The sequence below is a fragment of the Phycodurus eques genome, chromosome 7, assembly GCF_024500275.1.
Source record: "Phycodurus eques isolate BA_2022a chromosome 7, UOR_Pequ_1.1, whole genome shotgun sequence".
NCBI classification, from domain to species: Eukaryota; Metazoa; Chordata; class Actinopteri; order Syngnathiformes; family Syngnathidae; genus Phycodurus; species Phycodurus eques.
In genome coordinates this window covers 27498055-27521565 of record NC_084531.1, presented here as the reverse complement: position 1 = coordinate 27521565, position 23511 = coordinate 27498055, and the positions used below count along the sequence as shown (strand labels likewise).

The 23511-nt window shown below is 41.0% G+C and overlaps 2 protein-coding genes across 3 annotated transcripts in view; one reads left to right on the top strand and one right to left on the bottom strand.

Moving 5' to 3' along the window:
- cog6 (component of oligomeric golgi complex 6) overlaps nucleotides 1-10738 on the bottom strand; it is a 30157-nt gene extending 19419 nt beyond the window's left edge. For both annotated transcript variants that reach the window (XM_061680783.1, XM_061680784.1), the window contains exons 1-4: nucleotides 10526-10738; nucleotides 9156-9299; nucleotides 8521-8592; nucleotides 8373-8431 (exon numbers count right to left, since the gene is read on the bottom strand). In XM_061680783.1, coding sequence (XP_061536767.1) covers nucleotides 8373-8431; nucleotides 8521-8592; nucleotides 9156-9299; nucleotides 10526-10669 — 419 coding nt within the window. In that variant the 5' untranslated portion in view covers nucleotides 10670-10738. The remainder of the gene's footprint in view (nucleotides 1-8372; nucleotides 8432-8520; nucleotides 8593-9155; nucleotides 9300-10525) is intronic.
- A 1888-nt stretch (nucleotides 10739-12626) lies between these two features.
- LOC133405062 (LHFPL tetraspan subfamily member 6 protein) overlaps nucleotides 12627-23511 on the top strand; it is a 58721-nt gene continuing 47836 nt past the window's right edge. The window contains exons 1-2 of the mRNA XM_061681706.1: nucleotides 12627-12937; nucleotides 14305-14793. Coding sequence (XP_061537690.1) covers nucleotides 14409-14793 — 385 coding nt within the window. The 5' untranslated portion in view covers nucleotides 12627-12937; nucleotides 14305-14408. The remainder of the gene's footprint in view (nucleotides 12938-14304; nucleotides 14794-23511) is intronic.

The following is a 23511-nucleotide window of genomic DNA, read 5'->3' as shown; positions in this document are numbered from 1 at the left end:
GACCTTTGACTTGATGTTCTTGCTACAAGGAAAATGAGAGTTCAACTTTTCCTGAAAACTAATGTGGACCTTAAACATTTCCTGAAGTACTCCTCTCGAAATTGTGTCTAAATATTATTTTTGGATGGACACTTGGAGTATCAGAATCAGAATCATCTTTATTTGCCAAATATGCCCAAAAAACACACAACGAATTCATCTCCGGTAGTTGGAGCCGCTCTAGCACGACAATAAACAGTCAATTGACGGAGAACACTTTTGAGACATAAAGACATTGAGAAAAACAGTCACTGAGCAATAAAGGGTTGCGAGTTATCCGGTAATGCCTGTACAATATGTATATATATTTTTTGGACAATTGTGGCAAAAGATGCAGAGTCCTCTGGCACTTAGAATGACTATGAGAGCAATAGTCCGGTGCAATGACCATTGTGCAAAGGTCGCCGAGACTTCAAGGAGTGTATACAGTTTAAAGTGACTAGTAGCGCGATAATCTGGGACAATGTTGATTGTGCAAATGTTGCAGATACTCCTCAGTCAGTGAGCAAGTGGGGCAGATGGTACTCGGGCATGAGTGGCCAGTATTGGCCAACATCAGATATGCAAATAATGCCGCGTGGCGAGACTACTACAGTGAGTGCACGAGTATGTATAATTGGCCTGACAGAAATGTGACAACAAACTCAAGACAAAAAAAATTGGCAGCATGTTGCAATGGAATTGTAGGTTAGCTGTTTAAGAAGTTGATTGCAAGAGGGAAGAAGATGTTGGAATGTCTGCTAGTTCTAGTTTGCATTGATAGGTAGCGCCTACCTCAGGGGAGGAGCTGGAAGAGCTGGTGACCGGGATATGGAGGGTCCGAGCAAAATATCCTTTGTGATATACACAATACATCATAAACAAATCTGGAGGTGTTCCTGCTTGAGCAGCTTCTGGGAAGACTTTCGACAAGATTTTGGAGTGTTTCTATGGGAAGATGGAGATTGACCTGACATTTGTGGGGTTTGCTGACTTGGTTTAGCTACATGGATGAGGGGAGTTGAACTTTTGTAGAAAAATAGATGACCTTAAACATTTTCCTGAGGAATGCTAGTCCAAATTTTTGGATGGCTTATTTGTGGGAAGAAACAGTTTCTTTGTCCACTGTCTGTTACAAGCCCCCGGCTTGATGTTCTTGATACAAGGACGAGGAGTGTTCAACTTTGTTAGAAAACTATAGTGGACCTACAGCATTTTCTTGAGGAATGCCACTCTAAATTGCATCTGATTGTTACTTTTATATGAGTGCTGTTCTGCAAAAATCCATCCAAAATGACCTATCCTATACACTTATGGATACATACAGGGTGTCCCAAAACTCGAGACACTTTTTTTCTACTTCTTTTCAACAAGATTTTGGAGCGTGTCTGTGGGAATTTGTGCCCTGTTGTGAGGTCAGTGGTCACCCGTGGAAGACAAGTGGGCCGAAAATGTCTCGCTATTATGAGGAATTAAGATTCAGTGAGAACCAAGGGAGCTCGCCCAACCCCTGATTGATGAATGAATTGATTAAAGTGGTTTCCTAAAGACTTTCGTAGGCATTTCTTTCTGTGGGTGATTAAGAAATACCAGAGCGAGGCAACCAAATGCCAGCATAGTGAGAAGTAAAACACAGGATGAGCTCACTATGGTTTCCAGACTATTTAACAAGCACACGCTAGGTCATGTAAAGCCGAGGCGATAGATATCATTACACAATGCAATACACCGAACAACGGACAACAGTTATTGTGGTCGTCTTGTCTCGTTTCACCAGCTTGGGTTTTCCCCGCCATACAGACCGAGTGATTTTATCTCTCGGGGAGCGACAATGATTTGAAGCTGTGCAATACAATCCTGTTAATGGCTCTGTCACACTGAAACACTAACGGTACCGGCGACAACTTAATTTCGCTAAGAGACTGCTAATAGAGTAACAGAGATCATGAGGAGTCCATTTTGAAACAGACATGACGTGATTGCTATCCACTCAAATGTACAATATGTGGACGGAAGTATCTCAGCTGACTTTGGTCGAGAGAAGCAGGATACACCCTGGACTGGTGTAAATATTAATGCCCAGTTTTCGTGCCACAGGATCTAATTTACTTTGAAAATTTAAGCTCAAATTCTAATTTGTTTGACTGCCAAACTACAAGTTATGAGTGTCAACCCATTTTTTTAAGGTAAATGCAAATTCTTGGTAAACAGTATGAACTTGAATGGACTGTTCGGAGTTTTGGATCCTATTTTGGTCAAATTTCAACTTGTTCGACTGCAAGAAATGAGAGTACGCAATTTTATTCTTGAGTGGAAAAAAATTAAGATAAATGGAAAAAAAAACCTGAAAAAAATGGACAGTTTCTTTTTGGATTCTTATTAATCTGTAGGACTGAATTGAACTTGGTTTTGTCAAGTTTTGATTTGTTCGACTGCCAAACGCTGTGCCAAGTTCTGGGAGTGAGAGGGAAAAAAAAACAGGAAAACTAATTTTTTAAAAAACGTTATTATTTATTTATTATATATATATTTTTTTTTAGTTCACATTCTCCTTGAAACTTTTCGGTCAAATTCAGATTTTCTTGACTGGCAAACTAAGATCTGAGAATCCACATTTTTGTCCTCACATACAAAAAAATATAAACGTGAACATTTTTGACCAAAAAAATACAACAACAAAAACTCCTCCTCCCAGACGAGTATAAACTGGTTGAGATTTGTTTCCATTTTCCAGTAAGTTTTAATGGCTGCGGTGCCGATACTTTGGCCCGCATTGGGAACCCACTTCAAAAGGCTACAGTGTCATAGCAGTTAGTTAGGCATGCGCCAGCGATCACAAGACTCACAGTCCCATTAGAGAGCACAGAGGCGATGGCTCTGATTAACAGTCATCTCAAACGTGATGGCTTTTGTTTACGCTGTCTTCTCCACAGGATTTTCACCACGGAGGTCATACCGGCAACATTGACTTTGACTTCAAATGGGGAAAACCAGGGGGGGTTGAGAGGGGACATATAATGGAAAATTGACTTTTTAATTGCCTCTCTCCAAATAGTGTTCCACTGCGTCGTCGCAATTTGCTATTGGTGCATTCAGCAATTCGCTGATTTTTTAAATAATCCATTATTCGCTGAAAAAAAAATCACCTATTCAGCATTTTTATACAATAATATTTTATACGATATAAAAGTACTGATTTGGCACCATCTTTCATCTCTAAAATTAGCTCCTCCCCGACATACAAGGATATGTGAACTCTCTTGACACTGATTGCTATTTTCTTATTGGCGGCATCTTAGGGCATAACAGAAGGAGCAAAAGAAAGTGAATGCCTTTTCAGTAGAGAGTTGAAATAGAGCCAAGAGAAAAATATGTGAATAGGTGAATTGAAGCAAACCACAAATAAGCAAGTAACGGCCCACTTCTGGTGCATTTTTTCAAAATCAAATTATCTGTAAGTCATTTGTTTCTAAGGGTAATGTTTAAACTCGAGTTTGAAATGATAAAGTGTTTTGGGATTATAGTTAGTGGTATGTTGAGGGTTTCAACTATGAATACACACAGGCAATTATAAATACTTGTTGCTAAACTTTCACTGTAACATACAGTGTCTTGCTAACGTGTCACACAGTGGAGAAAATATGTGATTCATTCTTTCGTCATTTCAGATCGGAAGGCCTGCGGCTCGGCCCATGGTCACGTTTGGAGACGTAGGGACACGTTCCGAATGACGACGTGAAATGTAAAAGAGCGGCGGTGCGGGCCAGGTGGCTCGTTTCATTGGTGGTGACGTCGTCTTTCGGCAAGGCGCTCACCGCGGTGTGTCAGGACGACAAAAGAACGCCGGTGAGTAAACACGGGATCCCCGCCCCCCTGTTGGTTGGCCGCCTACCACCTTTGCTCATGCAATCTGCCGCTCCTTTCCGTTTCATTAGAGCTGACAAATGACATGACGCCGCTGGCTGATAGCGAGCCGCTCGGGGCGGGGGCGGGGGCGGGGGGGACGACCGGCCTGCTGGGTAAACATACATCACCACCGGCATCTGCGTAGCGGCCTGCGCTCTCCCCGGGCCGGCTCAGATTGAGAGATTATGCGGCAAATCTGGCTATTATGCAGAGGAAAATGAAAAAAGACAGCGGCGGCTGCACTCACAACGCCAAAAGTCACTTGTAACAAGGTCGAAGCCCACCGTGCTCTCCCATCTGGCTGAGAGGTCAGTGCTGCTTTATGAATGAAAATGTCACAAAAGTGGACTTGGGCTCCCAAAATGAACCACACGCCAGTGGTGGGAAGTAACAAAGTACAAATACTTTGTTGCTGTACTGAACCCTAACATACTGTTTGGGGTCGAGTTATGACAGTGGGATGTGACACCGGCCACTCGGGGCGATGGAACGGTTTTATCTATTGTATTGACGAGGCGCTTCTGAGCATGCCAAACCTTTAACGAGAGTCGCCCACTTGATCGGAAGTGCGTCACAAAATTAGACAACAGCAATGAACAAAAGAACTTCACTTATCATTAACCATATACAATTAATCTTGCCAATCTAAAAATACACATACAAATATATTTTTAAATTTATTATAAATACTTTTATTGAATTTGTTGTCTTCAAAGAAAGCAATATATTTCACACTGAAATCGAATCCTAAAGTGACCCCAAATCAAATCAAACTAACCAAATTCAACCCATGTCTACTAAAATAGATTTTAGATTTACAAGTCTGTGTTAAATCAAAGAAAATGGCGGTAATGGTAGGAATCGGGAAACTCTACATACTAAAAACGTATGCATTTTTTTTTTTTTTTTTTAATAGGACAGTGGTGACAGTCCTATTCCTCAACAGCTTTCCAGAGAGTATCTGTACTTCTACTAAAGTGTGGAGTGTGAGGAGCTTTTGCCACCTCTGCTGTTCGCCATTTCAATTCAGCATAAAGCTGGAGTGTGTGTCTTGTGCTAAACTGAGTCTTCATCCCTCCGCTGTCTCGTTGACTGTCATGTCTGTCCTTTTCGTTGAAGTCAAGCAAGCAGTCAGGGAATTGCCGCTGCGACGGTGGTGGTGGTACATCAAAGCTGCTGTCACCACTGCCTTTTGTTGCCAAATACATGGCCGTGTTCCCGTCAAGGTCACTGAGCATGGAGGTCACAGCCATGCATGCAAATGAGGCCCATGCCTGGCTTGCAGCCAACAGCAAGCAAGGTTATAGGAGCCGCTTACATGGCACCTGAAAAGGTGCATAGAAGCGAGTTGTTTTGGGCTTTTTTTTCCATGACTATGGAGTTTTGAAGACTGGAATATGCAAACATTTGAAAACGCATATCAAAGGGGACGCTTTTGAAAAAAACGACAGTTGTCTTGTCTGTGAACACTAACATACTAACTAAACATATGAACAAAAAAAACTTGAAAAAATAAGACCGTGCGAACTGACCAATGTTTAAACAGACTATGAAACTAACAAATTAACTAACAAATGTGCGAACAAACTAACTGATTAAAACTCATTTACTGCCAGCCGTCCCAGTTAATGTGGACATTTGACTTCTACAGCAGTCAAAGGCAGTGAATAATTAGTAACAACTAACTTACAAGTAGGCTTAACAAATCAAAATTATCTGTAAGTAATTAGTAAGTAACTAACAAATTCACCCCATAAATGTGCAAACTAACTAACAAAGGAAACACGTACGAACAAATGAACAAATATGCGGAGAACTAACACACAAATGAACTAAGTAACAAATGTGAAAAAGGACTAACACATTAACAAGTTAACCACCAAATGTGCCAAAGGACTAACAAACAAATTAACTAATCAACGTGCAAACTGACTTGCATGTGAGCGGACTAACAAAAACAAACTGACGAACAAATGTGCAAAAGGACTAAAAAAAACAACTATCCATTACAAACGATTGTCTGTTATATTGAAGCACTTTATTTTTTTGGATGGCAATATGCACCCATATTACGAATACAAAATTATTGTTTTATACTTTTTTTGGCGGCCAAAAACACCCAGTACAATACAAAGTTATTATATAAGTTATAAGTTATAAGTTAATAAGTTATTATATAAGTTTGGAAATGTTTGAAAAGTTTACATTTTTATCCAAACTTACCATGGTGGTGTGCTTGTTGCCGTAGTGACTAGTGGCAAGTCGAGGCAGGTCGCCTTCATGAGCCGATAGGAATTAGTGTGCTTCCTATTTCCAAATCTGCTAATTAGATGCCATGATGAACGGCTTGACAAAAAAAAAACTGTTACTGTACCAAAAATAGCTTGTTCCAGGATCCAGAGAATACTGTGTCGTATTCCTATTTAAGGTAACACCACAGCCATGTGCGCTTTCTCTGCGGAGAGCTCAATGCGACAATAGATAGAGCTCCTTCCAACATGGCCTCCACGTCAATGCAATGCCTGGAAATGTCGCCACATTTAACATGGCCGCCACGTAGGCACGGGCATGTCTGTAGGCTGGATCTGGTCATATTGTATACCTGTGACCTGGAAATATCTGCGTCCCAGTTTCTGCTTATATTGCGCCACAGCGCTGGTAAACAACAGTGGCCAATTCTGGAACTAACAGACTTTGTCAATGCTGGTTTAACTGACAACTGGAAAACAATTTTTGGACACGTACTGTCCAGACGGTCCGTTACTTCTGCTAAATCTAGGTCCATTAAAACGAGGTACTACGGTACTTAACTAACGAAAGAACAAGATAACTAATTTACAGACTAACAAACAAAGGAAAAACTTACTCAGGAATGAACTTAATGAACTGAATAACCATTGTGTGGACAGACAGACAAACAAATGTGCAAATGGACTACCAAATTTACTACTCAGACGACAACTTTTCTCGCCGTTCCCGACAGTCGCTATATCAGATTACAAGACATGGCATCATAAATTCTTACTTACGTTTTTAGGTAATGAGTCTTATATTAAGTGTAATCAGATTAGTTTTTAGACTTATGACTACAAACAAGGCAAATATTTTCAGTTCAAAAAATTTTTTTTTTTTTTTAAGATTTTCAGTTTTTGTAGTGCAGCTAACAAACTTGTGAATGGACAAACTAATAAATGGGTGAATGGACTACTGAACTAACTAAGTAACTACCTAGGTAACTAAATATTCTGTGAACTGTCTTATTGACAAACAAACAAACTGACTAGCATGCAAACACAGGAATGAACAAACTAATTTGCAAACTAACTGATGGACTGCTCTGAGTGATGTGAGAACGGCCTAACAAACGCACAATCTAATAAATGTGCAAGCAAAACTCACGAGCGTACATTCTGACAGACTAACAAACAGAGGCCCGGCCGAGTGTTCTCGGCGGCGGCTGGATGAGCTCTTCATGTGTATCGTCAGCAAGTTTGGGAGATTGTCTTCTCGTGTAACAACAACAACAACAACGCATCTTGGATGAGATTAGGGAGCCAAGACAGGAGGCCGCTTTGATGTGCGTCTCAACGAGCTTGACGGGGATGTCAAACGGCAAAATGAAACTGCGGTAATGACCGGCGCCGCCCTCCTTATGCAAATAGTGGAGGAAATATTCATGGCAGCTCATGAATCATTCATGACTTGCACTTATCACAAATAAAGTTCTTATTGTCTTGCACTTTTTGGAATGTTTTAAATTGCAGGACTGTGAAATGGGATTAGAGCTGCAACCATTAATCGACAACTAATCGATTATCAAATTATTCTGCAACTATTTTGATTGATTAAATGTTTAGAGCCCTTTTTCAACTTAAAATTGTTCAAAACCTCTGATTTCAGCCAATCAAGAGCAAATATTCTCAGATTTGTGTTGTCCTTCTTTAAAGAAGACTGATTATCTTTGTTTTTAATCAAAATACTGCAAGACATTTGCAAACATCTGCTTTGCAGCTGCAATGATCAACATGTTTCCCTATTTTCTGACATGTTACAGACCAAACCAGTAACTGAATCATAATTTATGGAAAAGAGTAATAGTTTTGTCGATTACAAAAATAATTGTTGCAGCTACATTAAGAATAATCTGTAACTCACATGAAGTTGAACCTAAAGAGGCCCCAGAAGTGTATATCAAACTAGTAGTCCTTCACATTAATCAATAACCAGGAAGTAGCTCTCACTTTCAGAAAGGTTGACGAGTACATCATCCCTCCCTTTCGTGATATTACTTAATTATTGTTTCATGATTGGGACTTGCTTGGCTAATATTTATGAAAGACTCGCCTTGACTTTGACTTGGTATTCATCAGATTTGACCGGATGAACTAGCGACATAATCCGGATAAGCGCTATTGAAGATGGATGGATGATAATGACAGTATGCTCACTTTTCTCCTTGAAGCTTGTTGGTTTTCACAATCAAGTCTTGAGTTTGATCCTTGGCAGCCTGTCAAATGTCAAAATAGTCACAAACGCACATCGCCTATAAATGAGTAATAATTCAACAAAATGCCAAGACGAAACATTTGACAGCACCTTTAACCTGCTGGTCATCTCCGCACAGCAGGTGGTCATGGCCTGAACGTCCTCGTGAACGCTCTCCAGCTCCTGCGGAAAGAACGAAGGAAAAACAGTATAGTGAACCCGCAATAGGGGGAACGTTTGCAAGCTAGAGTATTTGTATTATGAGACTTCAGGGGGCCGTGGCCTAGTGGGTGACATCACGTGCGCCGACTCAAGCTGGAGTTGAACAGTTTCCTGCTCCATGCAAGAGTTTCCATTTTGCATTTGTGTGATTGACTGTTTGTCCCGTTCAATAAATCGCTGAAAGTGCATTGGTGAGTGCGACTCTTCTTTTTTTCCACATCTCTCAAGCGGTGGCGTATCTTGAGCTCGCTCTTAAATCTAAATTTGGCTCACAACACTAAGCAAAGTTAAATTTAAAAAATTGACCAAGCGAGGACTCGTAACTCGAGAAACTCATAAGCACTACTAAGTCAAGGTACCAGTGTATACGGTAAAAACCCATCAAAACGATCGCAATAGATCACAGATTTCCTCGATATGTTCCACACAACAAAAAACTGCAACGTAGCAGGGTCGTGGTAGATGATTCACAAGATACTGTAAACACGACTGCAAGGACCGGCTGAATAATGCGTAATAATTACGTCTTTGACTTCTTTAAATATCCGCGCAAAGTCCTCGTTGATGGCCAGGCTCCTTCGCTCGATGTCACCGCGCAGGTTCCTCCGTGTGCGCAGGCTGTTCTCGGTGAAGAACGCCGACAGAGCCGTCAGAGCCTCCAGCATCTCCTGCAATCACGCCACAAAAGCAGCTTGATCGAAATGGAATACGACATACCCTCACTGTTCAGGTTTAATGAGGCCACGCATTAAAATGACATTCAAGACACATACAAAAAAAAATGATAATAATATCCAGATAAATCACACGAGGATAGAGTGGTTTTAATTGTGGTAGGATGAGAAGTATGAACAGATAGCATTCTGAAATCCTACTGGTTTGTACGCAATCCTTCGCACCTGCACATGGCACAAGTAACAAATCGTCACACTTGGACATAGAGAGCAAACACATAGCCTGAAGATGGTCCGTGGCAGAGAATCCAAACAAAAAAGTCCTAACAGAGTACCAGCAGCGAGGAGGTTGATAGCCAGAAAGGCCAGCCAACACTTGTACATCGCCGGCCTTACCTGGAAGCATTTTTAGAACTGGTCGGAATGCCAAAACAACTCTTTCAAATGCGCTGCGAACCCAAATACCATCAGCTAATGGCGTTCCAAAACTTGCCATCTGATTTGAAAAAGCATATTGAGGTAAGCTGAAAGTTTGTTATTATCAAGGGTGTGGAGAAGGTGTGAGACGTGATATTCGACTTTAGCCAAATGTTATCTAAATTTAGATTATTGCTACAGTATATGCAATACTTGTAAGTTCATTGTGGACAATTATAGTTTCCATTATGATCAGTTGGTTATTGACAAAATGTTCTTTTGACCTAGTAACGACCTGGACTCAGTACGTTGCGAGGCTGTGGGGAGAATACTTAAGGTAGCCTTCAATGTAACAATTTAATGTAACATTATAGTCATTATGACCTTTAGAATGTATTTATTTATTTTTTTATTGGGGGTGGTGCACAATAGGCTCCTGTGACGCAGCCTAACCTTTTATAGTTTAAGTACTTCTGAAACCACTACTTTTCTACTTTTACTTGAGTAAAAATCTTGAGATGATACTTCAACAGTAACGAAGGTAAATACTTTAGACGCCTCTGCCCGGAACTGTGAGATAGACGTTTCAACCACTAAAACACCGTGGTGCCCTATACTGTTCATTTTCTCAGCCAACATTCTCTAAAGTGTCTTCGAAATGTCAAGGCATCACTGCCTTGTACATCCAGATTGCATATAACACGGTTTTCTGTGACAGTTGTGCGTAATACTACTATTAAAGCGAGGTTTAAACGGCCTAGCTTGCCGAATTAGCCGCCGCTAGCTCTCTTAGCAAGTATTACCTTGTCATTGTCAAGCTGCGTCTCCAATATTTTATTCAGCTTCCTCGACAGCGGGTTGTTGGGCTGAGACGTTGCGTTTGTACTCTGTATCAATTCAGCAGAAGAAGAGCTACAGGCTGCTATTTCTACCTTAACGTCAGCCATTGTAAATAACAATACAAAATAAAAATCAAAAACGCGTTTTCCTTCTCCGCGTCAACTAGTTTTGTTTTGGTCCGTTCCGGATTGACGTCCGGTCAGTGAGTATGGGAACTAAGATAATGTCAAATGGTTCCCATCAACAATTAATTCTTTTTTTCCCCTTCCAAAAATGATAAATAAGGCGACCGCGGAACAGTAGTGTTCTAAATAAATTGTAATTCCTCTTACATTAAACATGCCTTTTTCCTAAAAACATAATAATTGACAATGTTTAAAAAAAAAAACTAATCACAATATGATTAGGATAACCTAATTCACTGTCAAGCAATTGCCTCGATATGACCATTTCACAACTAAAAAATATTTCAAAAATATCTTATCTCATGACGTTTTCAAGATAGCAGTGTTACATTCAACGAATCCTGTTAATCCGAAAACAGATTAACATTCTTGAATAATCCAATTGATTGTTATTTTGTAATCAGCAATTGACCACACGCCGAGCTATTTAGAATACAAAATTTGCTGGTGTTGAAATTCAATCCAAATGAATACCTGGAACGAATACTAATATTATATAATATCGTGACATAACTAAGAGGTAATCCACTGTGCGTTTTACAAAGAAGATTGAAGTATTAGGGTTACATTGCAATATCTGCAACAATCAGTTGTGTTTGTTTTGATGTGTTGATTTAACAATACATTTATTGTTTTTGGTCGTCAGTGGTGTAGGACTGCACTGCAATCCAAGAGCTGTTTTTAATATTTTGGTTACCTTTTTTAGAGAACCGAGTGGTATCTCCACATAGAATTTCCTGGTATTTATTGTTACCATTCAATCCAAATAACTAGATGCAGGTCTTACTAATATTGTATAATATCGTTATATAACAGAGTTAATCTCCTGTACGTCACATGAATAAATCAGCAAAATAAGGGGAAAGACTGAATTATAAAGGATACATATTGCAACAGGTGAAACAACCTTTTTTTTTTGTTATTGTTTGTTTAATAGGGCAGTTTCAGAGCGGTATAAAGTGAACAATAAATGTGTTTTTGTGGTTTTCAGTGGTGCAGAACTGTACAGTGACAATCTGAGAACTTTGCCTTAATTTATTTAGCAAAATGAGGGGGCGAAACATTAGGATTCATGAAAATGTCAAAGAAAAATTTAACATTATTAGCTTTGTTTTAAGACGGCAACGCATTGCGGTAATTTAAAACAAATTTGATTAGTTCTCAAAATAGTTAAGTGTTTTATTATAAATAATTAGTCCGCTGGAAATAATAAAATTTTAAAAATAATAATAAAAGTTTCATAAGTATTTTTTGTATTTTATGACGTCTTATTGGATTATAATTAAACTAATTTCAAATAATTCCATTAAAAAAAATTGCTATTAAAATTTACATATTTGCATATTTTACAGATAAGTTTTATTGGTTAATTGGTGTTTTGTCAATTAAATAAAAAAATCGTTAATTTTTCAGTTTTTCAGATAGATACATACATTTATTCAATAATTGATTCTATTTAAATGAATTAGAAATAATACAATTCAAATGATATTTGTTCCTTTATGATCAAAATAAACACATGTACATATTCTACATCCAAATTGATTGGTTTGTTGTGCATAACTTTACATGTGCACTTACATTTTAGACAATATTTAATATTTTTAATTAATTACAATTTTAAAAAATACAATCACAAATTCTAATTATTTTATTGTCAAAATTGACATTGACATATTTTACCATTTTTTTGCTAGTTTAAAACAAAAATCTTATCGAGGACTAATGTGGCTCATGTGTTTAAAAAAAAAAAAAAAAATCCAATGTACACACAAGCTTGTGTATTGTACTAGATGTCACTGAACGCCTCGTGGCGCGTTCAGGGACCGCTCGTCGCGGCGGTCCGGCCCCTGGGTGGGGATTGGTGTGATTGATGGTCACCTCCGGAGAGGCGCGTACGCTCGCTCGGCGCATTTGTCACTCGCTCCGGTGTCTTTCCCCACGCGAGCACGCAGCCGCCTTCATCGATTACCCACTCATCGTCAAAACGTTATCGATGAGGACGAAGTGACCCGTGAAATCGTTCGCGTACCGACCAAAGGAATTTCGCTCCTCTTTTTTTTTTTTTTTTTTTTGGTTGCTTTTTTCTTGTGATTGTGGAAAAGTTTTACCAACGGACGCAGCTGGAGTCCGCGGATGGGAAGAAGCCGGAGGCGACAAACGCACTTTATTCCGGAGCTCCCCCAATATGTAAGACGCCCCATTTCTGCTCTCCTGGTAGTCATTTTACATTCTTTATTATTAACATTCCGAAGGTGTGAGCACTGCGATAAGTCACTTCCTGCAGCGGATGGTGTGCAGTGCACGGCAGCGCTCTGCAAACATTCACATTCAACCGCTTATAGGTCACCCAACATGTTTTTTTTTGGTGTGTTTTTAATTTATTATTGTTTTGCAGTATATGAAGGATCACATTGTAGTGAATGTTTTACTTCATAATAATTCAGGGAGTGTTATTACGCCGGACCAGTGAAGTTCGCCAAGCTTTCTTGGGCTCATGAACTACACGCGTGCACGATAAAGATGATTTATCAATATGAAAGGGAAGGAGAATAACGGAATTTGTGACGTATAATAATCCACAAATGCTCATAACCATCGTAACTGTTCAGAAATGGACTGAGTGAGAAACCAACCACTAACCTTTGCTGCTGACCAATGAAAAGTGACAATAAACCAAAGACTTATGCTGTATGTAATGATTGACATGTAGACTGAGCACTGTATAGTGACACAACCAAGTGTCAAACTCATTTTTGCAACGTCGTAGTTACGACCGTTATGAATGTGAGCCCATATAAGTGAATAATCACCTCTTATAATTACATATGCACAACAAATTGATGGGTAACTAGTTCTGAAATCAGAAGTGTATATATATATATATATATATATATATATATATATATATATATATAAAAAACATTTTTCCAACAATTATTACAAATATTTTAAAAGGGGGACTGGAAACAAAAAAATGCTTGCAATTTCTCAACGTTATTACAAGTGAAGACAATTTGAAAATGTTATATTTTCGCAAAAAAACAAAGTCGACACGCATGATTTGCTTTTGCGGGCCGCATAAAATGATGTGGCAGGCCGGACCTGGCCCCCGGGCCACCAGTTTGACACCGATGAAGTCGACAGACCAATGAAAAGTCACATAATCGAGCAGCCAATGACAAGTGACGTAACCAACTAATCGCATGTGTGCAACGACTGACATGTAGGCTGACCAATGTACATTCCTTTCTGGAAGGTATCAGCGCTCTGTATTAACTATCAAATCCGTATGTGAACTTAAAAGTCAAAGTTACATGTATTTACAGTATATTGCGCATTTCCTACACAAGGTAACTCAATGTGCTTTAAAATGATTAAAAGCATTTAAAAATAAAGAGGAAATACAAATAAAAAAAATACCAACATCTTAAAACATTTTTGAAACATGAAAAAAAAACAAATGGAAACATTTAGGGGAAAAAATGCAGGAAGAAGAAGGACTTTAAAAAGCTGCATAGTGTATAAAAGGGCTGTTTTTTTCTTCTTGCCGTCAGGGCCCCGCAGACGCTGAGGAGGTGAAGACCGCCACGCTTGCTTCCCTCAACGCCTCCTTGCCGCAACTCACTCCCAGCGCCAGTTCCCCCGCGTGCGATCCCACATGGCGTCCAGTCTGACGTGCGCCGGCGTGGTGTGGGCGCTGCTGTCCCTGCTGTGCGCCGCCGCCTCCTGCGTGGGCTTCTTCATGCCCTACTGGCTGCTGGGCACCCAGATGGACAAGCCCGTGTCTTTCGGTACCTTCCGCCGATGTTCGTACCCGGTGCGCGACGAGGAGCGTCAGGCCACCGTCATGCTGGAGCAGTGCGGCCGCTACGCCTCCTTCTACGGCATCCCGAGCCTGGAGTGGCGCATCTGCACGGTGGTGACGGGCGTGGGTTGCGGCCTCCTCCTGTTGGTGGCGCTCACCGCTCTCATGGGTTGCTGCATCTCCGAGCTCATCTCGCGTACTATCGGTCGCGTGGCCGGAGGCATCCAGTTTGTCGGCGGTAAGTGTCCGCGTTGTCGTACGTTCTGATTGGGACTGGGCTAAGTAGTGCTACGAATGAATCAGCGGTGATTCGGATTGACTCGCGAATCCCAATTTAAAAAAATGAATCCCGAAGCAGAATTTCTGCATTCGAACCAAAACGAGTCAAAGAATAAAATACGTCTCACTTTATTCCATTTTGACTTTGTGCGCATTGCGTCTAGCTTCACCGAGATCCCCAAAACTTTGTTTGCTGAAGGAGGCTTGCATTTAGCCTAGCTTTCCAGTGAGTGGCACAGATAACATGGACGCGCCACCACGAAAGCAGAAGGAGCCATTGCCGGAGAAGGCGCCCGCTGCACGACGGTAGATTTAACGGCAGACCATTAATCCAACACAGAGCACGCTAGGTAGCCAGCAGGCTAAGTAGCAGCGGGCTAGCTGGAAACACAGCAGTAGGTCGGCTCGGTCGGTTATGGCACCAACGGGCACAAAACAGATCCGGGATTCTACCCGTGGTCAGGGTATGGCGGGGATCCTGGTTAAAGTAAGCCATTTTAAATTGAAAAGAACAATTTGCTGTGACACGCGTCAGTCAAAACAAGCCAGCACACTCTCTCACCGGTTCAATAGATCTCGGACATTCTGAAGTTTTTCCCCAATTGTTGGGGAAGGAATGTCATTCTAATCTAAAATGTTTTGACAAAGGTATTGGGACACCACGATTAATGAATCGATTAATCTGGTGATTCCCAAGGAGAGGTATGCAAAAAAAGAAAAAAATAATAACAATAATAATTCAATGAAATGTTTAGTTACAGTTCAGTTGCATTTAACTTTTAAGTGCAATACATTTGCACCAAACGTTTTGGGACTTTTTTTTCCAAACATTTCTTTGGGTACAATTTGTATTTAATGTCTCTACAATATATTTTCATTGAATTATTATTATTATTATTTTTATTTTATTTTGTTTAATTATCCTTTTTTTAACCACAATGTTATATTAGCAAGGCATTTTGGACAGCTAGATACTTCCAACCTTGTGGGAACAGTCTGTGGAAGGCGCTTTTTTTTAAAAAAATTTTATTTTTAATTGTTGCCGTTGTGCATGTGTAATGATTGACATGTGACTGAGTAATGAAGAGTCAATGACTTATCTAAAACTGACCAATGAAAAGTGAAGTGACGTAACCAACCAATCACCGGTGCCGCGAGTATCGACTAAAATGTAGACGGCCGATGATCTCCATGCGGTGGAACGCTGCGTCTGGCATCCCAATGTTTTCCTTCCATCGTGTCAATTTAAAGCAGCCGGCTTGTCACTTGCTGTGTCTTTCTGGCCGGTATGTGCATGCGCTGCAGACGTGCTGGCGTGTGTTCAAAAATGTTGTTTTTAGTTCAAGTGTTGTCCTCGAGCGTCATGTGACTGGGCGTCTGTGGGAAGGAAGCCCACGCTGCGCCTTCAGAGGCCGGACTTGAGCTCTCCAGCTGTGAAAGCGTCTTTTTTGGCAGTTTGATCACCGCCCACGTTTGCGTTGTGTGTGCGTGTGCGTACGCTTTTGTTTACGTCTGTTGTGCGGCTTTATGCACATGTGGGCTGGTGGCTCCTGAGGGCCGGTCTTCGGCGAGGGCTTTGTGGCCTACTTCAAGACGCCGCAGCCCTCTCATTAACTGGGCGACACTCGCTCGCATTCTGAGGCTCGCCGCGCTGCTATTTGCAATCCCCGTCACGCCGCGCGAGTTGGAAAAGTGACAGCGAGGCAGGTCGCGGACGGATTTGACGGCGCGTGCGGATGAGGATAAGGATAAGGACCACCGTGTCCCATTTCTAAAAGACTTGCTTCCATCACACAACACTCCTCAGTATAATAAAACACGTTCGTAACGTGAATGCTGAATAAACGCATCATTTCTTAACCTTTCAATATCATACAAGTATCATATGAAAATAGCACTGACATGTAGAGAGTCTCGTGCCCCTTTCCGACCGAGGACGTCAACAGCAGACAATCTTACGTCGCATAAGATTATCTTTTGGTCTGAGGTGTGTTAAGAGTGGATTTGTCCCGATTTTATGGTCCCAAACGGGTCGGGCCCGACAATCTTAAATAATGAACGTGTTCAATATGCACGAGCAAAAAGTCTTCATGTGGGTGGGGGGGAGCCAGCGTCTCCCCGAGTCGTGACGCCGAACACAATATAGCCAATCAAGAAGCGCCCTTAGTCAGGAACAAGGACAAGACCGTAAATAATGTCTTACCCGATGATGTTATTTTTTTGTGTGTATAAAAGTGGGTTCCCCAGACGGCAACAAGTATTTGCCAAAGCAAGTCGTTTTGTTGAGGACATCGCCATTTTACAAGGCTCCCGGGTCCGGCAACCTTCAGAAACACCAAAAGTCTTTCTCCTTGTTCGGATCATGAGCATGCAAGATTTCGAAATGAGCAGCGGAACAGAATCTTTTTGTGTATATGACCGAAACGGTTTTACGCCTGATTTGTTTTTTTTATCTTTCTGGGTGGTCTTTGAAGATTTGAAAAATCCTTGTGTGTGCCAGTCTCAGCACAATGTCAGTGCCGTTGTCGCTGTTGATTGAAGTATAGACTGAACAATGAAAAATGACCGGATTATTATTGACAAAAGAAATTGTCGTCACGTCTAACTGTTTAGAGAATGAGCGTTAATGTAAAAAAAAAAAAATAAATATCTGAAATCTGGCTGTCTGAGCCTCACATGTTAATTTCAAGCTCACAATGTTATTTTTAGTTAGCGGATTAAACAAACGAATATGCCTGTCTTTTTTTCTGCAAATTTTCCCCACATTTCCGAATCCAGTTCATACTCGGCAGCGGAGTGGTTACAGTATAAAAGTGTGACGGGGGGCGGGGGCAGGGTGGTGGGGGTGGGGGCCAACTGCGCTCAGATCTTTCAAAAGCAGATGTCTCACAAGGGCTAATTGGAAGCGACACAATCGGGAAGCTTCACATTGTGCTTCACCCAACGCGGAGACGCGGGGGGTGCTGGGAAACCCGACGATTGGAACGCTCCGTGGGATGCGTTCGGCAGTGGGACAGTTTGGGTGGGTGGCCTTAAATAAAGGATCATTTCATTTGTTTTCCCGTCCAGTGTCATAAACACAATGCCTACTATTGTTAACGATGTTGTTGTTTAGCTCTACGGCTACATTTAGCAATGTCGTCGCAAAGGCCAAAATGTCCTCTAGCGAGTGTTCTGTCTCAACAATCAAACTCCAATGACGGATTTCAAAAAGATTCCTGACTTGGATTAGGTTGTTAGGGATTTAGATCGGTTCGCTTTCACCGCCCCCATCGTGGTTCTCCCTGCATAGCCTCACCTCGTAGCTTTTTACAACCCCCCGTGGCTTCTTGAATTGTGTCCTTTTTTGTGTTTCTACTCTCTCTTTGCTTCTAATGACTGAACTTGAGTGGACTGTCAGGACGTATTAGGGAGGAAAAAGTGGCAAAAAAAAAAAAAAAAAATGGAGTGCGCGACTCAGGTGCGACCAGCAGAGGCACCACTGATTCTGTCTCAACGAGATGCGATACTGAAGAAGAACATGACGTCATGTATGGGATGTTAAGCTACAGCCACGCACAACTCAGTCAGTAATTCATATAGTAATGATTGACATGTAGACCGTAAAATGAAAGATAAATGATCTCGACCACACTGCAAAAACTCAAAATATTACCAAGAAGAGCCGTCTTATTTCTAGTCAAAACTAAAAATGATAATCATCACTCATCACCTAAAAAGTAACTTGTTTTTCCACAATTCCCACTTATTTATTCATGTACTATTGTAACATTGTCTGGGCTGCAACGTATCCAACATAGCTGAAGAAATTACTGATAATACATAAGAGATTTTTAAGAACAATTTCCCAGTCTGGCAGACACAAACCATCTGCACCTCTTTGTCATCAGTATTCAATATTCCCTTTTCATAAGCTCAATACGTTCCATTCCTGCCTGTTCATGCATACTGTAAGTATAGCAATAATAAGCAAGATCTTCCTGGCACTTTTCTAAGCTTCTTTGCATTCTCATCTGACTTTCATTTGTACCCAACTACACGTTGTGGCAATTTTCATTTACCCTTCTGCCGGACATCTTGTCAACAGTTTCATATTACATTTAAAAGTCCAAAACGTAGGCATGATTTGGATATAGTATCTTTGAGATCTACGTCATCTTAGTCAGCCTTTAAAAAGTCATTGAAAACACATATAACCTTGTCCCGAGTCTTCACATTGGTTAATTTTTTTTTCTCTCCGCACCGTCACGAAATCCATATTCTGTATCCATGTGTTATATATGTAGTAATATATTTTCTTTTGTGTTTGCACTTGTTTTTGTGATTTCAGTTACATTTGATATGATTTTCTGAAGGGAGTGGAATCCTGCACAAGCGCTCTCAGCTTCATTCCCTCCTTGTACTGTTTTTAAATTGTGCTAAATCAATAAATAAACAAACAAGTACACATTTTTTTCCCAGGCTAAATTTAATCTGAAACAAGTAGAGAACTTTGCCATTTTAATAAGAAAGAAAAATAGTCCACTGGCAATTTTTCTCATAACAATGAGTCTTACTTTAAGTGTAATTGGATGAGTTTTAACTGGAAAGAAGACAAATACTCTTGGTGAGATTTTGAGTTTTTGCAGTGCAATCAGTGGTGGTGCGTGTCATGATTGACGTGTAAACTGCCCAATGAACACTTTGTGATGTAACCAACCAATCACTGGTGCTGCACGGAATGACTGACATTTAGAGAAACCATTGAAAATTGCCCGACCAACAGTTTTGGTTGTTACAGCTTCCACCGTATTTTTGTTTTGTAAAGCGCAAGGATGCTTTACATAAGTAGTGGATGGACTCATTAAACAAATAAGGAAAACAGCTAAACCTTCAATCTGAGGGGATTGCTTTAATGCAGACTTTTGTAAACAGATGGTACTTAAGGAGTTTTTGTTTTTTTGTTTTAAACAACCACACAGTCACATTTTGGCGCTGCTTTCTAGCAATGATAAACGACACATTAAAACAAAAAAGGGTGCGGTGGGCAGGCTTTTAAGTGCTTTTTTGGCTTGCGCTATGGCCAGGTGCCAATCAGCTCAAACTTAAAAGAGAGTGATATCGAGCATGAAAAACAACAGAAGAGCACCATTATCACTGCGGTCCACATTTCAATCTATTTTTAGCAGATGTGGCTAAAGTACACACACGCGATATTTAAGTAGAAGTGCAGATACTTCCTCATTAGACAAACGTAATCAAGAGTGGAGCTACAGTGAATATAAGAAGGCTACACACCCGTATTCAAATGCCAGGTTTTTGTGATATGAAACATGAGACCAAGATAAGTCATTGCAAAACTCCTAGAACAGCTGAAGTTTATTCAGTTAGTCAGAGGACCTTTAAACGGTCATCCGCAGCGGTTGAAAAAAGTAACGAGACTATTTTTGACAAAGTTGGGAGTGAAAAGTACAAACATGGTGCATATAAAAAGTCTACACAGCCCTGTTCAAATGCCAGGATTTTCTTTCCTTAAAAGATAATTCATTTCAAAACGACTCGAACAGCTGAACTTTATTTGGGTTAATGAGAGGAAATTTAAACGGTCATCCACAGAGATTACAAAAAAAATAGCTAGCTATTTTGACAAACTAAGAAGTACAAAGTACAGATATTTTCTGAGATTTTCAGATGTAGGGAGTGAAAGTCGTAATACTCAAGCAAAGTACAGCTCCATTGAAAAAAAAAAAAAAAGTGTTCTGTTGTGTCAAGACGGCGTGCAGCAGGGTTATATTTTACACAGCCGCCGCGTCCTTGAAGCCCAAATGACAGGCTATGTTAGGATGCAAGCAGGAAGTTGTGTGACCTACAGTTCCTGCAGCCATGTTAAAAAAAAAAAAAAAAAAAAAAGAGAGTTTGTTGCCGTGTATTTATGTATGTGCTGTCAATTTTGGGTTATAACTCTAATTTCGTCTCTCTGGGGAAAATTGAGAGGCCCTGCCGGATGGGCCAAGAGGATTTATTATAGATTAAAGACATTTAATGTGTATTAAATTCCATGTGACCTCTGGGTCTTGACAGTTCCCGCATGAAATACGAGCAGCAAACGCGGCGTCGCGCACGCATGCGACATTTGGTCACAATTCTATATTCAAGACAGTGGATGGTAATATTTATGTCGGGGACTTGCATCCATTCGAGAGCCACAATTCCTCCAGTGCGCGCCTCAAATAAATCCTGAAATTGAGATGAACTAGAACCTTCCACATTTTATTCGGAAGTTGTGCCTATTCATTTCCATGGCTACAGTCTCAATGTTTGGATGGGCTGCAGTTCTTTGCTGTACAAAAGTCATATTTTTGTTTCTTATTAAATATTAGTTCAATCCCATATTGCTTATTATTCTTTAAATGAATAGTTTTCAAAGTATGCTTTTGATTTTGAACGGTCTCACTGGCCTCACAAGAGTCGCGGGTGCTGGCTTCTATCCCGGCCGACTTTGGGCAAGAGACCCTGTACTGGTCGCATATAGACAACCAGTCATTCACGATCACATTCCCACCTACGGACAATTTAGAGTCTTCACTTAACCTACCATGCATGTTTTTGGAATGTGAGAGGAAGCCGGCGTATCCGCAGAAAACTCATGGGGAGAACATTTGAAGCCACAAACGCTGAACTGTGAGGCGGATGTGCTAACCATTCGGCTTCCCTACTTGCCCGAAAGAAATTCAAATATTTAAAATCCATCCATCCATTTTCTGAGCCGCTTATCCTCACTAGGGTCGCGGGCGTGCTGGAGCCTATCCCAGCTATTTAGAATATATATACATACTGTATGTGTGTATGTATAATGGAATAGATGGTAACTTGAGGGAGCCAAATCAGTTGAATATGGCGGATGTCCACCTGAATTCGCTCCCTCAGATGATCATAGGGTTGCGGTTAGGAGAGGATAGCTTCTAAATCTTGGGTTTGGATTAAGGTTCGATTTAGGACCGTGGAGTTAGGGTTAAGGGTTAACGTTTGGGTTAGGTTGATGAGATAGAGTTTTAGAATTAAGGTTTGGCAAAGGGGTTTGCGGTAAGGGTAGGTTTAGGACGTTTTGGAGCACTTTAGAGGGGTTCAAGGTTTGGATTATGAGGGTTTGTGCGCCTTTAAAGGTGAAGTTTCAAATCAGTGTTTCAACTCCAAATTGCAAATTCCACTTTAGGATTCATTGTACTTGCTTTTCATCTGATAGCAACACTATCAAATCAACTTAAATTGCCTCATTGGATTCATTCGCGGTTGTGTGGGCCAAAAGCGTACAACCGGGTCACGTGTTGGGCTGTGATCCACACACTTAAAAGACATGTCAGCACGTTACAGATGGACCGCCTACATTGTGGCTTCCGTACTCTTGTTGCCAAGGGCTTCTTGGCACACCAGCCCGTTATCCTGTATTTGAAGGCACACCAACACAGCCGACCTCTTTTGTCCTTGTGAGAGCTCAGCCGGCTGGATCTCGCCACCAGCGCTCGACGCCCCCCCCCCCCCCCCCCCCCCCCCCCCCCTCCGAGCATCCATACGTACTGTACATTCCGGTCCTTTCCGATAAAGAGCTCATCGTTCTCACTCTGCTGACATTTCACGAAGACCTGCCACCCTCCTCTTGGTTACTGTTGCTAAGACAGACAAGATTTCAGGAGAAATATGAACACGTTTGTTTGTACAATATATGTGTAGGGTTAGGCTTTAGCCTGAAATTTCAGGATGAAACTAAAATGCCTTTACAGGTGAACTTCATTTGACCTTCTCTAAACTTTCTTTGTGACTCTTCCAATATCTTCCAATACATTTCCCGGTTCAATTAAAATTGGTATTCAGGCAGTCAGTCCTCTTCATCATGCCATTCGCATTTTGACAACACCGAGCAATTCATCAACAGAACAGGATGTTCTCAGAGGGAAGTGGCCAATCTGTTGTGAATTTTGCCATTCATATTTCGGTTGGAAGTTTTAGACATTAATAGCAAAAGGTTGGCATTTTAAGATAATAACAGCAATATTTTACAGGTAATACTTTGGAACTGACAAAAGTGTGTCTGTTAAAATTTTAAGGGGATTCAAAATACTATGCAGACGACCGCATAAACTTCAACCTGCCAAAATAATGTTCGTCACTTGTTTAACCCTAATTAACCTTTTACAATAACGCAAGTTCAATGGTGCACCACAAGGATTAAGGTTAGGCCCTCTCTTGTGCTCTGCGCTGTGATTGGCTGCCCTGCGTTTCCAAGGTTTGGTCATCACTCTCCACGGGAGACGGGTAAACGCTCCCCGAAGTGCTATGTTGTTGTGTGGACAAACACTGTATCATTAGCATTCCCTCTCGCCACTGATGTGATGATGATGATGATGATGGAGCGCTCGGCCTCATCGTCCATGCGTGAAGTCAAAGGTGATGAGACAGCAGCGGAGTGGAGAGAGAGAGAGAGAGAGAGCAAGTCCTACGGACTTCAAAGTCGTGCTTTTTTTTGGGGGAACGTTTCCCCGCTCGTTTTCCGCCCGCTCAGCGTTATAAAGTGGACGCCGCTTCCGCTTTGAAAGATGGATGGCCCCGAAGTGCACTGCTGAGTCCTGACCTATCCTGTAAAGCACCGGTTCTCAAACAGGGGTCTTTGATCTGTACCTTGGAGATCAGTGAAATAATTTCC